This window comes from Ahaetulla prasina, chromosome 7, assembly GCF_028640845.1.
Source record: "Ahaetulla prasina isolate Xishuangbanna chromosome 7, ASM2864084v1, whole genome shotgun sequence".
In the NCBI taxonomy this organism is placed as follows: domain Eukaryota; kingdom Metazoa; phylum Chordata; class Lepidosauria; order Squamata; family Colubridae; genus Ahaetulla; species Ahaetulla prasina.
In genome coordinates, this window is record NC_080545.1 from 98771049 (window position 1) to 98787150 (window position 16102).

Sequence of the window (16102 nt, forward strand, 5' to 3'; positions counted from 1 at the left end):
CCGTTCCTCCTCTCCCTCCCTCCGCCCCTTCCTTCCTTCCTTCCTTCCCTCATCTCCCTCCTCCTCCTCCTCCTCCTCCCTTCCTTCCTTCCTTCCTTCCTTCCTTCCTTCCTTCCTTTCTTCTCTCATCTTCCTTCCTTCCTTCCTTCCTTCCTTCCTTCCTTCCTTCCTTCCTTCCTTCCTTCCTTCCTTCCTTCCTTCCTTCCTTCCTTCCTTCCTTCCTTCCTTCCTATAGTTTACAGAGTCAGCCTTTTGCCCCCAAGAACCTGGGTCCTCGTTTTACTGATCTCGGAAGGAAGGAAGGCTGAGTCAACTTTGAGATGGTGAATAGAAGGGTCTGGAAGGAAAGGAAATCTCCTGGCCTCCCTGCACAGAAGGGCCATTTCTCTTGGGATCCTTCCTCCTAACCCTCGTGAACTTTTCAAATCCAGTCCAATGTCTCCAAAAGGGAGTGAGGGACATCTGGTCCCTTCCAAGGAGACCCATTCATTACAAGGATTGATGTACAAGGCTCAGCTCTGTGGGTGGAGGCAGAGATCAATTACACAAAATTCAGAAATAAACTGTAGTCCAGGCTAACTTAATACAATTAAGCTCTGCACAGGTCAGAAGCAGATGTAGAGGCCGAATGACCTGGAGGTGCTACCTTGAAATCTACACTGCGGATGAAATTAGACTCAGTCGTCATGTATTGAAGTGATTTTCCTTAACCTCTTGGGAAGTGACAGATACTCAGTGCTCTTCTCTTCTCTTCTCTTCTCTTCTCTTCTCTTCTCTTCTCTTCTCTTCTCTTCTCTTCTCTTCTCTTCTCTTCTCTCCTCTCCTCTCCTCTCCTCTCCTCTCCTCTCCTCTCCTCTCCTCTCCTCTCCTCTCTTCTCCCACATTTTCTTTCCCTCCCTCCTCTCCTCCTTCCTCTCTCTCCCCTCCTCTCTTCCCCCATTCTCCTTCCCTCTCTCCTCTCCTCTCCTCTCCTCTCCTCTCCTCTCCTCTCCTCTCCTCTCCTCTCCTCTCCTCTCTGTTCTCCTCCCTCCCTGCTCTCTTCTCCCCCACCTTTCCTCCTCTCTAGTCCATTCTTCTCCCTCCATTCTCCTCCCTCCTCTTCAGTCTCTTCTCTTCCCCTCCTCTCCCTTCACCCTCCCCCTCCCTATCCTCTCCCCTCCCCTCCCTTCTCCTAACTTCCCCTACTCCTCCCCTCCATCCTTTTTCTCTTCCTCTTTTCTTCCACCTTTCCCTCAAACATTGGTCTGGTAAATAATCAGCCGTTCGTGGCTGCATCCTCTCTTTTGCTCTTTAGAAACTCTGCTAAGTTTTTTTTTTTTTTAATATTGTATGTATTAAATTCAGTGTTCTTTGCCTGCGTCCTTGAGGCAAAAATTGGAAAGGGGAGGGGTTGGCTAGAAAGTGGCTCTGATGCTTGCTGGGTTTTTTTCCCAACCTCTAAGTTATTATTTTTTTTTCAGAATTATCCTTTGCTTGATCCACCAAAGGTCATTGTTATCCGTCTTTCTTTGCATTATTAATCCTCCCATCAGCCTGGAGAGAGCGAGAGAGAGAGGCTCATACAGCATATATGTGTGAGTGCGCTTGAATGACAGAGTGAGCTGTATCGGTCAAGATTGAAAGCCGGGCCTCTGTCCACGGTATAATCCATCTTTACTTTTTAAATTCTAGAATCAGAAAAACAAAAATCACCTGTAAGCAGATGTGGCAAAATATTGGCGTACTTCAGATTGCCATTAATATGGGGTTTGGCTTTCTCCTGCACAGGAATCAGCATTTTTAGCTGAGGCTAAAATCGTTTTTTGCTATTGATTTATTAGCCTTAATATCTCATTAAAACTCAAGTTACAAGAGGTAAGTTTCCAGATGGTAGTTGGGAAAAAAAACTTCCTAACAATCTGAGCGGTTTAGTAGTGGGACCAGTTGACTTAAGCAGACTGCGATTTTTTGTTTTTTTTGTTTCCCTTGGTTAGATGTGTTCACGTGCATTTGTTAGAAATTTACTTTGGATTTCTGTGTAAAGCAGAGGTTGAATTTGGTCTAAAGCAGGGGTCTCCAACCTTGGCAACTTTAAGACTTGTGGACTTCAACTCCCAGAATTCCTCAGCCAGCAAAGCAAAGCTGGCTGAGGAATTCTGGGAGGTAAAGTCCACAAGTCTTAAAGCAGCCAAGGTTGGAGACCTCTGGTCTAAAGGACATTTATCAACACTGTAATTTTTTTTTAAGGAAGTATGCCTTGAAGGCTTAAATTGCAAAACTTTATTCGTTCTTCCATAGACCATGTTTCCTTAATACAGGTAGTCTTTGACTTACGGACACAATTGAGCCCAAAATTTCTGTTGCTAATCCAGATAGCTGTTAAGTGAGTTTGGCCCCATTTTACAACTTTTCTAGCCACAGTTGTTAAGTGAATCCCTGCACTTCTTAAGTTAGTAATGTTGCTGATAAGTGAACCATTGTCTTGGTTTGTCAGAAAAAGGGATCACACGAGCCTGGGGCACTGCAGCCGTCATAAATATGAGTCAGTTGTCAAACGTCTGAATTTTGATCACGTGACCATGGGGGACGCTGCAACAGTCATTAACTGTGAAAAATGGTCATAAGTCATTTTTTCCAGAGCCATTGGAAACTTCGAATGGTCAATAAACGAACTGTCATAAGTGGAGAACTGTATGTAAATTGCGTGCAGGTATTTTGGACTGTAGTTTCTGGAATAGCAAATTGCAAAGGAAAATAGATGAAGTTCAAATTAATTTGAATTTAGAAAATAAAATAGATGATATTCAGGTTAAGGCTGATAAGGCAGAGGAAGAAAGGGTTATATTACAATATAAATTAATGGAATATGCTATAAGGGTAAGGGGTTTAAGAGAATTTAAAGAGGAAAATTTGAAAGAGATTTTTATTCAGGCCTTTGCCCAGATAGAGGGAATGGAACCAGAAGATTTTGAAGTTAATATTGAAAAAATTTATCGTGTTAATTCCTGGTGGGCAAGGCAGAAGTGTTTACCGAGAGATGTGGTTATTTATTTTACAAATAAGAGGATTAGGTATGGAATTTTGCAAGCATTTTATAAAAATAAATTTCAAATATTAGGACAAGATATAATAATGATGAAGGAAATTCCTCCTAAAATGTTAAGAAAGAGAAAAGAATTTGCCTTTCTGGTGGATGAGCTTAAGAAACATCAGATATATTTTAGATGGGAGGTTCCAGCAGGTTTAACACTGAATTATAAAGGAAAAAAGTATTTTCTCAATACAATTTGTAAAGCACGAGATTTTTATACTAATGTATTAAAGATTGGGAATTCTTTGTTAACAGATGTTAAGTTGAATGGTGAATAGATGGTTGAAAATGTGTAAGATAGAAGAAGGGGAGGGAGAATGTTTAACTTTATTAAATATGATTATGGTTAATTTTTGTAAATGACTTATTGTGGATATAAATGTGTAATTTTAGGGGTACTATATGATATATTAAAGGTATAAAGGAATAGGAAGATGGAATATTGTTTAATTTTGGAGGATAGATAGTAAAATTTAGGAACTTGGATTAAATATTATATTTAAGAGATGGATGTAATGTTAATTAGAATGTAATTGTTATAATAGATATATTGTGGATGATATAGGTGTAATTTTAACAATGTTATTTGACATAAGTAAGGTAAAGTGAAGATTTTAATTATTACAATTGACACTTTGGATATTTGTAATATTATTTGTTGTATATATAAATGTTAAAGATGTGAAAAGATGGACTATTGCTTACCCCTGAAGGTTGGACAGAAAAATTAAAGAAACTAAGTTGGAAATATGAACTATTTTTGAAAGATTGCTAAGGGAAGAAAGACATTTTAGAAGAAACCTTGGTGAATATTGGAAGATGGAACGTTGTTTTGATATTGATTGATGAAGGTTGGATATTAAAACTACGTACTTTATTCAAGAATAAACACTAACTCAATTGGAAACTTTGGAGAATTCTAGGAGTGGAATGGTCTGATATATAATGGAGTGGAAGAAAAGTATCTTCTTTGTCTTTGGAAGGAGTGGAGGTTTTAAGGAACGACTATGGATTATGATTTGTGCTAGATTTTAATTTTGTTGTTAGTTTTATACCCTGTACTCGGTTCTCGGAAGTCCTGGGGGTGGGGGAGGAAGGAAGGAGGGGAGGGGTAGAAAATGGATTGATAGTTAATGTACAAAGATGATTGAAGATGTATAATTAATGTAAGATCGGACCTGCCTGGTTACTACTTTAGAATGAAGGGAAAGAAGGAGTAGAAGAGAAGGAGGAAAGAGAAGAGGAGGAGGAGGAGGAAAAGGAAGGAAGGAAGAGGGAAGAGGAGAAGAAAGGAATAGGGAGGAAAGAGGAGAGGATGTAGATAAGAGAGGGGGAGGATGGTTATGGAAAGTAGAAGAAGGTAAAGAAGGAGAGTAAAAGGAAAAGGAAGGGGGTGGTGACCAGGCAGATCCGATTAATTGTATATGAGGGTACATTAAATATGTTATTGGATATGTTATTGGATAAGAATGTCAAAATAAAACTTTTTAAAACAAAAAAAAAGTGGAGAACTGTATGTAAATTGCGTGCAGGTATTTTGGACTGTAGTTTCTGGAATAGCTAGCCTTTGAATTTTCGGAATTGCGTTTCCAATGCTTATAGGACAGCAATAGCACTTAGACTTATATACCGCTTCACAATGATATTGTGAACAGCAATCTGGGTTCTCATTTTACCGATCTCAGTAGGATGGAAGGTTGAGTCAACCTGCAGCTGTTCACGATCGAGCTGCTGGCAGTTGGCAGAGTTAGCCTGCAATACTGCATTCTAACCACTGCATCACCACAGCCCTTCCTTCCTTCCTTCCTCCCTTCCTCCCTCCTTAGCAATAGCACTTAGACTTATATACCACTTCACAGGGCTTTTACTGGCAGTCAGCAGATGTAGCCTGCAGTACTGCATTCTCACCACTGCGCCACCGTGGCTCTTTCTCACTTAAGAAAAGTGTTGTTTCTCCACCTTGTCTGTTTTAAGATCTGTGTACTTCAACTCCCAGAATTCCCCAGCCAGCCATGCTAGCTGGGGAATTCTGGGAATTGAAGTACACCCCTCTTCAAATTGCCAAGGTTGAGAAACACAGTGTTATATTATATATAGCAGGGGGTGAAAAAACCTTGAGACCCAGAAAATTGGGATTTGCTCTCAAAGACTATTTTATCTGGGACTTACCAAAAAGCTAATGCTGATGATTTCTCCAGGATGTTATTGTAACTGTGAAATTGGCACCACAACCGTGTGGCTGTATATTGGCTATGATGCAAAAATATAAGCATAATCTTGTTTTTCTTCCAGCGCATTTTCTTTTTAGATGCCAGTAACCCCTGGATATTTGGGTATCTGGGCCCTGTTTCATTGATTTGTCTTGTCTTAATGATGGGATGAGCCAAGCAACTGCTGTCAAAGGGGTGTTTTGCCCTGTCTCACCCCCTAAATAACATTGCTATATAATCTTATTTATTCAGTACCTTTATACGCCACCCATCTCCCGACCCGTTAGCGACTCGATGCAATAAATCCATAATGAAGTGCCTTCTCCATTTCCCTCTGTCTCAGAAGCCGTTGGGATAGCGTTGTCTTTCTGGGCTCTGGAACTATTGTGATTGTGTAATAATTTCGGATCTTGTCACAGGTAAGGAAAGCCTCTGGGGTTTTCGCTACCTTTCCGTGTTTTTGCAAGCACTCGCAGCAGCAACACGGAAGTATACACTAGATCGGTTGTTTCTTTTTTCTTGGAGAAAAAAAAAACACATGTTTTTGAATATTAGACATCTCTGGATTTGTGTTTCAAGCTTTTTTATGTTTCGCCAGTGATAACAACCTCACCAGGGAGGTTTTTGCCTTTCTGCTGTTCCGCTGTTTAAAAAGTAGGAGTGGGGCGGGGGGGGGGGGGACTAGGCAATTGGTATTCGAGACAAAACAATAGTGAGAAAAGCCGTTGCCGGCTTTTGTGCATTGCATTGTTTTTAAATGACATTAGAGGTGTGCGGTGCAATCCGGCTGAAATTGACAGGATAGATTTGGAGTGCCGGCAGTGGGTTCCACATGTGCTTGCCACCGGTTCGCCACGCGAACACTCGCTTTGTGCATGTGCCTTCTGTACATGCGCCTGGACTTCTGCACATGCACCCCGTCTCGAAAACGTGGCTAAATAGGATGGCATTACATCCAGATGGATGGCCGTGCCCACCAGCAGTCGCCACTACCTCTTTGCTCGAATTGGTACAAACCGGATGAATACCAACCTCTGGCTGGGTCCCACTTTTGGGCTTTTAGTCAGAACTCATTCCTTCTGATATGGACCCCTGACCTCGCTGGTATTAAATGGAATTGCAGGGTTTGTGCTCCTTTCCTTCAGCAGGGTTGTCCTATAGCTGATTCCCCTGGTGGATGGTTCAGTGTTTTCCCCCTTTATCACTGGAGATCCTAAACTAATCCGGGCCTAGAACTAAGGAGAAATTTCCTGACAGTGAGAACAATTAATCAGTGGAACGACTTGCCTCCAGAAGTTTTTTGTTTGTTTGTTTGTTTGTTTACATTTATATCCCGCCCTTCTCCGAAGACTCAGGTCGGCTTACAGTGTGTAAGGCAATAGTCTCATTCTATTTGTATATTTACAAAGTCAACTTATTGCCCCCCCAACAATCTGGGTCCTCATTTTACCTACCTTATAAAGGATGGAAGGCTGAGTCAACCTTAGACCTGGTGGGACTAGAACCTGCAGTAATTGCAGGCAGCTGTGTTTTAATAACAGGCTTCTTACAGCCTGAGCCACACCGCGGCCAACTCTGGAGCTCCAACACTGGAGGTTTCTAAGAAGAGATTGGACAGCCAACAATAATAATAATAATGATGATGATGATGATGATATCAGAGTTGGAAGGGACCTTGGAGGTCTTCTAGTCCAACCCCCTGCCCAGGCAGGAAACCCTACACCATTTCAGACAAATGGCTATCCAACATTTTCTTAAAGATTTCCAGTGTTGGAGCATTTACAACTTCTGCAAGCAAGTTGTTCCACTGATTAATTGTTCTAACTGTCAGGCAATTTCTCCTTAGTTCTAGGTTGCTAGAATTTGTCTGCAGTAGTATAGGGTCTCCTACTCAAGCAGAGGGTTGAGCTAGAAGACCTCCAAGATCACTTCCAACTCCTGTTATCCATTGTTCCCTGTCTGCAAAATTCAGTTGGTTACATAGGTAGTTTTTGACTTACGGCCACAATTGAGTGCAACATTTCCATCGGCAAGCAAAACGGGTCTTTAATATTAGAGTTGCCCTCCCCCCCCCCAACTGTTTTGCCATAGTTGTTAACTGAGTTGCTGCAGCTGTTAAGTGAATAATGCAGTCATTAAGCAAATCCCTTTCCCTCGCTGACTTGGCTTGTCGTAAGCTGGCTGGGAAGATCCCCAATGCTGATCGCCATGTCATAAACACATGCCGGTTGCTAAGCGCCCGAATTTCAATTTCGTGACCATGGGGATGCTACAGCAGTTGCAAGTGTGAGGGGACCAGTTGTGTGCATTACTTTTTTCAGTCCTGTTGTAACTTCGAACGGTTGTAAGTCGAGCACGACTTGTAGTCCTGGTTCCCTCTTGACTCTGTATGTCACTGCGTTGACTGCATAAGCCCCACTATTCAAGGCTTCTGGAATAAGAGAGTACAGTGGCAATATAGATAGTCCTCAACATCCGACCACAAGAGAGCCCAAAATTTCCGACGCTGAAGCGGCTAAGTGAGCATTGTCCCATTTTATGACCTTTCCCGTCATTGTCGTTAAGTGAATCATTGATGCTGTTAAGTTAGTAACACAGTTGTTAAAGTGAATCTGGCTTCCCCCATTGACTTTGCTTGCCGGAAGGTCGTTGTGACCGTCATAAACATGAACCAGTTAACCAAGCATCCGAATTCAGATCACATGACCCTGGGGACGCTAACAACGGTTGTAAGTGTGAAAAACGGCCCTAAGTCACTTTCAGTACCGTTGTAACGATCGCCAAGCGAAGAGGTTGTAAGTTGAGGAGTACCTTTATTATTTCATTTAGTTTGTCAAACATATATGAGAAAACAGTAATAAGTATAAACATGGATATTAATACAGGAAATGAATATGAATAAATGGGGACAATAAGATAGGGATGGAAGGCACACTAGTGCGCTTATGCACGCCCCCTTTACGGACCTTTTGTTAAGTCCTCCTCGCCTCCGTCCGAATGACAGCTTAATTAGCCGGCTCTTATCAGCTCTGGCAGCAAAAGAGCCAGCGTCTGCCAAGAGCCCTCGTTGGCTGCCAAGACGCTGGTGAGTCACAACCTTCAGCTCTAGTCAATCCGTGGATTTGCCTGATACAAAGAGACACACCAGCTCTTGGTGCCTTTTATATCCTGTGGGGTGTGGCTCCATGACTTAGCACTTCCTAGGCCTGCCCCTCCCCTGTTTCTGTAGTTCCCTTCTCTCCTGTCTACGAAACCTGGGATTGAGCCAAGCCTGATTGCTGTCAGATGGGTCTGCAGGCGTGGCCTTGGGGGGGGGAAGAGTCAGGGGACGGAGACCTCATTATCTCTTTCGCTTGGCCTGCTTCTGGCTCCTGGAGCTGATCCAGGGAGGCCAGTGCTTCCGAGGTAAGTCCTGATGGCCCTTCCCCCTCACTGTCCAAATCACTTTCTGGCAGCAGGCCCGGCTCCGAGTCACTTTCTGGCAGCAGGCCCGGCTCCAAGGCACTTTCGGGCATGGGGCCAGGTTCAGGGGCGGGAGCCACAACACCTTTTAGGAATGGGGTGAGGTCCACAGTAGACAGTTTAAGCTTAAAATTTGGGGGGTTTGAGGATGAAACCACAGAGTCAGGTAAAGCATTCCAGGCATCGACCACTCTGTTGCTGAAGTCGAATTTTCTGCAAGTTTGGAGCGGTTTACTTTGAGTTTGTAATCTATTATTTGACCGTGTATTATTGTGGTTGAAGCTGAAGTAGCCATGGACAGGTAGGATGTTGTAGCAGACAATTTTGTGTACTAAGTTTAGGTCAGACCGAAGGCGGCGTAGTTCTAGGTTGTTCAGGCCCAAAGTTTCAAGCCTGGTGGCAGAAGGGATTCTGTTGTGAGCAGAGGAGTGGAGGACTCTTCTGGTGAAATACCTCTGGACTCTCTCAATTGTATTAATATCCGATATGCAGTGTGGGTTCCAGGCAGACGAGCTGTATTCGAGAATTGGTCTGGCAAAGGTTTTGTATGCCCTATTCGATGTTACCGGAGAAGAAGCTTCGCAAAATTAGGTTAACAACTTTTAGCGCCTTTTTGGCAACGCCGTTACAATGAGCTCTGGGGCTTAGATCATTCGAGATGAGTAGTCCAAGGTCACAGAGGGAGGGTCGTCTACAAGGTCGTATCAGTTTGTATTTAGTGTTCTGATTTTTGTTGCCAAAAATTGTTTCTGTTGCCAAAACAAACAAACAAAAAATTGTTACCTGCCCTTTGATTGGAGCTCCTTCCTGACCCTCGGACTCACCTCGGTCCCTCTTGCGGTTTTCCCTTCCTTGCAGGTGAAGGAGAACCTGGTTTCCTGCAAAATGCTTCTGCACTGTAAGCGGGACGAGCTGCGCAAGCTGTGGATCGAAGGGATCGAGCACAAGCACGTCCTGAATCTTCTGGACGAGATCGAGACCATCAAGCAGGTGCCGCAGAAGCTGCAGCAATACACGGGCAGCAAGCACTACCTGATCGCCACGGATATGCTGGTAAGAGGCGACCCCGGTTGCTCTTGAGACAGACAGCTGCCGCCTTCCTGTCCCCGGCTAGAGATCTCCTATTAGGACCGGAGTAATTACCTCTTGCCGTTTTTGCTCGCCAACTGCTTTGTTCTCTCCGCCTGCCTCTTTGGCGCTCTTCTGTCACTCACTCCTCCTCCTTTTTTTTTTTTAAAAAAAGCCCTTCACTCTATTAACCTCTCTGGATGCTTTCAAAGCCGCCAAAGACTTTGACCTACTGTCTTTAACCTCCGATTGCTGTCCTCTCCTATCTTGTCAGTTGTTTCCACGTTTTCGTGTCTGTTCCTTTTCTCGCCAACACCTCATTTCCTTGCCCCCAGGAACCTTTCAGCTGTCTTGTCTGGCTTCTCAGCGTCTGGTTTTTTTGTTTTTTTTTTAACAGCTCGGGAAGCTTCCTTTTTAAAAAAAATAGCTTTCTCTGTACAGTATGTCATTTCTTTCTTTCAGTATGTCATTTCAATCCGGAGCAGCCCCTTACGATTGAGACATCTACCTCATTTTAGTACTGCTCTCCTGTAGATTTCTACCCTGTGTCTCGAAGCCTTTAAATATTGACTTTTTATACGAGAGGTCCTTGGTGCTCTCTGAGCTTGGTGGTTTCTCAGCAGAGATTTCATGACCCAACTAGGTAACGTGATCAGTGTTAGAAGGGAAGGTGGGGGGGTTTGTGGAGAAGAAAGCCACTGGAGGCCTCTGGTGGCTCAACAGACTAATGCAGTCTGTTATTAACAGCAGCTGCTTGCAATTACTGCAGGTTCAAGTCTCACCAGGCCCAAGGTTGACTCAGCCTTCCATCCTTTATAAGGTAGGTAAAATGAGGACCCAGATTGTTGGGGGCAATAAGTTGACTTTGTATATAATATACAAATGGATGAAGACTATTGCTTGACATAGTGTAAGCCGCCCCGAGTCTTCGGAGAAGGGTGGGATATAAATGCAAAAAAAAAAAGAAGAAGAAGAAGAAGAGGGGGAGGAGAAAGAGGAGTACTGTGGGGTCCTTGGTGCTCTCTGAGCCTGGTGGTTTTCATGCAGATGTTTCATGACCCAACTAGGTAACATCATCAGTGTTAGAAGCGAGGGGGGTTTGTGAAAGAGGAGGAGGACTGTGGGATCCTTGGCGCTTTCTGAGCCTGGTGGTTTTCCTGCAAACCTTTCATGACCCAGCTAGGTAATACCATCAGTGCTAGAGCGGGTTGGATTTTGTTCTCTGTTTATATACACGTGTCTTGCCCCGACAGTGTTAGTGGGACCTCCTCACCAGCAATCAACACCCAGATAAGCAGAGATTTAACAGCCAAGATTAATACTTGGCCAACAATCTCATTGATACAGTGGCTCTCTCTCCCTTACTCTGACCCAGGTAAGTATGTTGTGTGAAACAAGATTTGTGACTCTTCAGGGAGCTCCCCTACATTAAGTTACCACATTCTGGCCTACAAAGTGCTTTTTTTTTTTTCAAAAGATAACTGGACTGGATATTTTTTTCCCCTTGGAAAACGCTTCGCTTATCATCCAAGAAACGAAACGTGTTTTTTTTTGTTTTTTTTTTTTGTTTACATTTATACCCGCCCTTCTCTGAAGACTCAGGGCGGCTTACAATGTATAAGGCAATAGTCTCGTTTTCAAAAGGGGAAAAGAAACCCCAAGAAGGTCCAGCTGCCTTTTGAAGAAAAAACACCTTTGGGACAACAGTGGCCTGGATGATGGAGAATGTTGTGCCTTGTCCTCCCTCCTCTCCTCAGACGGCCCCTCCCGTCTCGTCCCGGGTCTGCTATCAGACTCTGAGTCTGATAATGAAGATGAACGGCCTGTCATGCCTCCAGCCCCCGAGCCTGGCCCCATGCCCGGACAGTTTAATCATAGAGTGTGTGTTCCTTCGAGCAGCCGTCAGAGCAGGAAGTCAGCCAAGTGGTGCAATTACCCAGACCTGCTCCCTCTGACCCCTCCCTTTCTCAGATGCCGACAGTAGAGACAGCTGAAGGGAATTCACAGTGGGAGGATCCTCGCTTCCGGAGATCTGAGAGGCGACGTCAGCAGAAGGAAGGGAGGGGCAGGCCTGGATAAGTGCTGAGTCATGGAGCCACACCCCACAGCCTATATAAAGGACCTGCTTTTGGCATTCCAGTCTTGAGTCAAGCAAAGTCTCATTTAGTTTGCTGAAGTCACACCTTGGACTCCTGCCTGCCCTGAGAAATCTGAAAGGAATTTGGCAAAGCTGCAGAGGCTTCGTGGCCACGCTTGATACGGACTTCCTAGACCCGGTCGTTGGAGGGGGAGGGGGACACGACAGAGAACCTCCATAGACCCACCAGGTTCTGGGCCACTTCAGAACCGGAAGGAAAAGACGAAGAAAGCCTTGAGATTTGCTTCTTCCTTTCGGCTTAAGAAATGAATTGAAAATGGAAATTCTCTGCTTTGTCGAAATGCAGTCCCCGCGTCAACATCTATAACAAGCCAAGATGACATTGAAACAGCCACACATGCGTTGCGTACGGCCGGGTAATAGGGATCGGTCAGAACGCGACGTTGGACAGAAGTCGCATCATTGGTGTGGCGGCAATGCAATTACAGGCAGGTCACCTTTTGCGCCCCTCGTCTCTCGTACATCCTGGAAGATGGATGAAATCATTAATCCCCCCTCCCCCCCAGGCTGATCAAAAGGTAGAGCATGGTTATGTTAACAATTCTCAGCCAGACCCCTTTGCCTTTGCCAAGAGCCCTGCCTTGATTTGTAGAAAGACAGTTAAGAACAAATGTCTATGCCCTCATCTGCTTTGGGGCATAGCTTCATTTTAAAATGGCAGATAGTTCAAAGGTCGTAATTTTTCTAGTCCTTTTCTTTCTTCTCAAGGAACCTCTGCAAGAAAATAACCCAGTTCTGAGAGCAGCAAGGACTCCACAGATCTCCTCCTCCTCCTCCTCCTCCTCCTCCTCTTCCTCCTTCCCCACCTCTTCCTCCTCTCCTCCTCCCCGACAAACCCTTCTAGATTGATGATGTTCCCAAGTTGGGTCCTGAAACATCTGCAAGAAAACCACCAAGCTCAGCGAGCACCAAGGGCCCCTCATTTCATTCCCTGAGCTACAAAGATTCCCTCTGATCGACACTTTGCTTAAGATCCGTTGCGAGTCCTGTGTGTAGAGAAGAGTCCCTTTTGGGGGGCTCTGCCATCTCCTTTCCTTTTAAATACTCCGCGTTGTAGATGATCTAGAAGGCAGCTCTTTAAGTTCAACCTTCTTAAGCCTCTCTCTGGCTTCATATCAGAATGAAGTCATAATTGGGTTCCTGCTTCTGGGTGACTCTATTGTTTTTCTTTGTCTCATCTGTATAAAATCATTATTAAACTGTCAGGGGTGCATAATGTGGTGTGGGGTTTTTTTTTTTTTGGATCTCCCTGTTCTTTGTCCTTAAGGCAAACAGCTGTTGGCTTATCAAAAGGCCCAAAATGATTCCACGAAGGCGGGCGATCTGTCTCCTGAGAAATGGGAGAACTGATAAATATTGTTGCCTGTAGCTTTGTGATAGGTGCCGTTGAAATTAGACCTTTGCAGTCATTGTGCGCCTCCATGCAAACACGTTAATGGCATAATTCCTGGAGCCGCCTCGCATTTCTGCAGTCTCTCCTTTGTATTCCACTCACATTAATTGAAGTAATTTTGCCACTGAAGCGTGTTTCCAACCTCTGCATTTAAATTGAAATTTTAATTCCCTCATTGTTTGGCCAAGACGTCTGAAGATGGCTTGTTACAGGTTTCATTATCACTCAAAACACTCCAGCTGCTTCTAATGTGCAATGATTAATTCTGGGAAGACTTATTAATGTAAGGAAGGAAACCTTCATCCCCCCCCACCCCTGACGCTGTAGCAAAGAAGCAAACACATCTTGGCACTGGCTGCTACTTGTATGGAGCTAGATGAAGGAAAACGTACGTTTGTAGCCGGCTGTCTCAGGGACCCGCTTAAAATTTGTGAAAAGGAGCTTTCCAAGTTATCAGGAGGATGTCCTGTGTCGGCGTTTCAGGACTAAATTCAGTAACAGTAATTTGGAAGGCTGCCGTGTTCGCCCCTCGTGTGCAAGACGACGGTGTGTCCTGCTCGCCAGTATAACGCTTGTGCTAACAAATAAGTTGTGTTATTCACCAGATTGGAAGAAAAAGAAGATGATGGATTGTAGGAGATGATCGAGGGAAGGGGTTAAATGTGTCATAAGTCACGAGTCCTTGTGGCCCCGCAAGAGATCTTGAATGCCTTTCTTATCTCCCGCTCATTTCCCTTGACTGTTAGTTGGTCAGATTCTTATAGAGAGCTTAAGCTTGCAATACATCTTTAGATTCCTTTGAACTTCCTGAATCTCCTGATTTCCCCGGTGCTTGACCGAGTAGCGGTCAAAGGAAATGAGTGGGAGATAAGAAAGGCGTTCAAGGTGGACTGGACTCAGATCTCTTGTGGGTGGGAAGGAACTCGTGACTTACGATGTGTTTGATCCCTCCCTCCCTGGGGCTCAGCGTGGTCTTCTCCTTCACAAATTTAGTTTCTCTGATTCCACTGAAGCTTGGTTTCTATTTCTGTGCATCCAAGCTATTGTGTGGCCCTTATCTGCTGGATACACAAATGTGCCCCAGTCTTTGGAGCCTACTGCTTTTTGTGTTGAGTATCCCATAGAGCTAGGGGTATAGGGGAATAGTAGCTATCAATTTCAGTTCCTGATATGCTGGGTAGAGACAAGATAATGGTTGTTCTAAGCTCTGTTCTGTCTCTCGTTCTTTGTCTCTGTCTCTCTCCCTCTTCCTTCATCTCCCTCCCTCTCTCTCTCCTTCTCACTCTCCCCTTCTCTCTCTCTCCACTTTGGTCTAGTGGTTAATTTGCTAGCCTAGAAACCAGGAAATGGTTTTACTCTCACCTTGAGCATGAAAGCCAGCTAGGTGACTTTGAGCCAATCACCTGGAGACGGTGAGTTCTAGTCCTGCCTTAGGCATGAAAGGCAGCTGGGTGACTGGGCCAATCACCAGGAGACGGTGAGCTCTAGTCCTGCCTTAGGCATGAAAGCCCACTGAGTGACTTTTTTGACTGTTCACCAGGAAGCTGTGAGTTCTAAAAAAAATCCTGGAACACCAGGGAACTATCAGAGGACTGGAAAAGAGCTGATGTGGTTCTCATCTTCAAAAAATGGAAAAACAAAAACAAAAAACAGACCCAGGAAATTACAGACCAATCAGCCTAAAATCAATACCCGGGAAGATACTGGAAAAGATAATAAAAAAACAGATCTGCCAACATCTAAAGCAGTGGTAGTACCTGGTCCCTACGCCCACTAGAAGATAGGCTCAAGATCCAGATGGATCATGACAGACTTGAACCCTGGGCCCTATCTAACAAAATGAAATTCAATGTAGAGAAAAGTAAAGTCTTACACTTAGGTAAGAAAACCCAAAAGCACACATATAAACTGGGGGAAACCAGGCTTAATAGCAGTGACTGTGAGAGGGATCTTGAAGTCTTAGTGGACAGTCAGCTAAGTATGAGCCAGCAGTGTCCAGCGGCAGCTAAAAAAGCCAATGCAGTCCTAAGTTGCATTACCAGAGGGATACAATCAAGATCAAGTGAGGTACTAATACCACTCTATAAAGCCTTACTAAGACGCACCTAGAGTATTGCATCCAGTTTTGGTCACCACACTATAAAAAAGATGTTGAGACTCTAGAAAAAGTGCAGAGGAGAGCAACCAGGATGATTAGGGGACTGGAGGCTAAAACATATGAAGAACAGTTGCAGGAACTGGGATAGCTAGTCTAGTGAAGAGATGGACCAGGGGAGAACATGAGAGCAGTCTTCCAGTATTTGAAGCGCTGTCACAGAGAGGAGGATGGGGGTCAAGCTATTTTCCAAGGCACCCAAAGGCCACGCAAGGAATATTGGATGGAAATTGACCAAGGAGAGATTCAACCTAGAAATAAAGAGAAATTTTCTGACAGTGAAAACCATCAACCAGTGGAACAGAAGTTGTCTTCAGAAGTTCTGGGAGCTACAGCACTGGAGGCTTTCAAGAAGAGATTGGACTGCCATTGGTCAGAAATGTTATACGGTCTCCTGCTTGAACCCGGGGGGTTGGACTAGATGACCTACGAGGTCCCTTCCAACTCTGTTAACAAATCTATTAATTTGTTCAAATCTAGTGCTGTCTTAGATTCGAAAGCTGACTGGGTGACTTTGGTCCAGTCCCTCTCTCAGCCCAAACCACCAGTTAGTTTGGGGAAAATAGGAGGAGGAAAGCGTATTAGG

The 16102-nt window shown here is 44.4% G+C and overlaps 1 protein-coding gene across 2 annotated transcripts in view; it reads left to right on the forward strand.

Annotated features, from left to right (window-relative positions):
- Nucleotides 1-16102, forward strand: part of EXOC4 (exocyst complex component 4) — a 410015-nt gene that overhangs the window by 45519 nt on the left and 348394 nt on the right. For both annotated transcript variants that reach the window (XM_058191473.1, XM_058191474.1), the window contains exon 3: nt 9601-9795. In XM_058191473.1, the coding sequence (XP_058047456.1) occupies nt 9601-9795 (195 nt within the window). The remainder of the gene's footprint in view (nt 1-9600; nt 9796-16102) is intronic.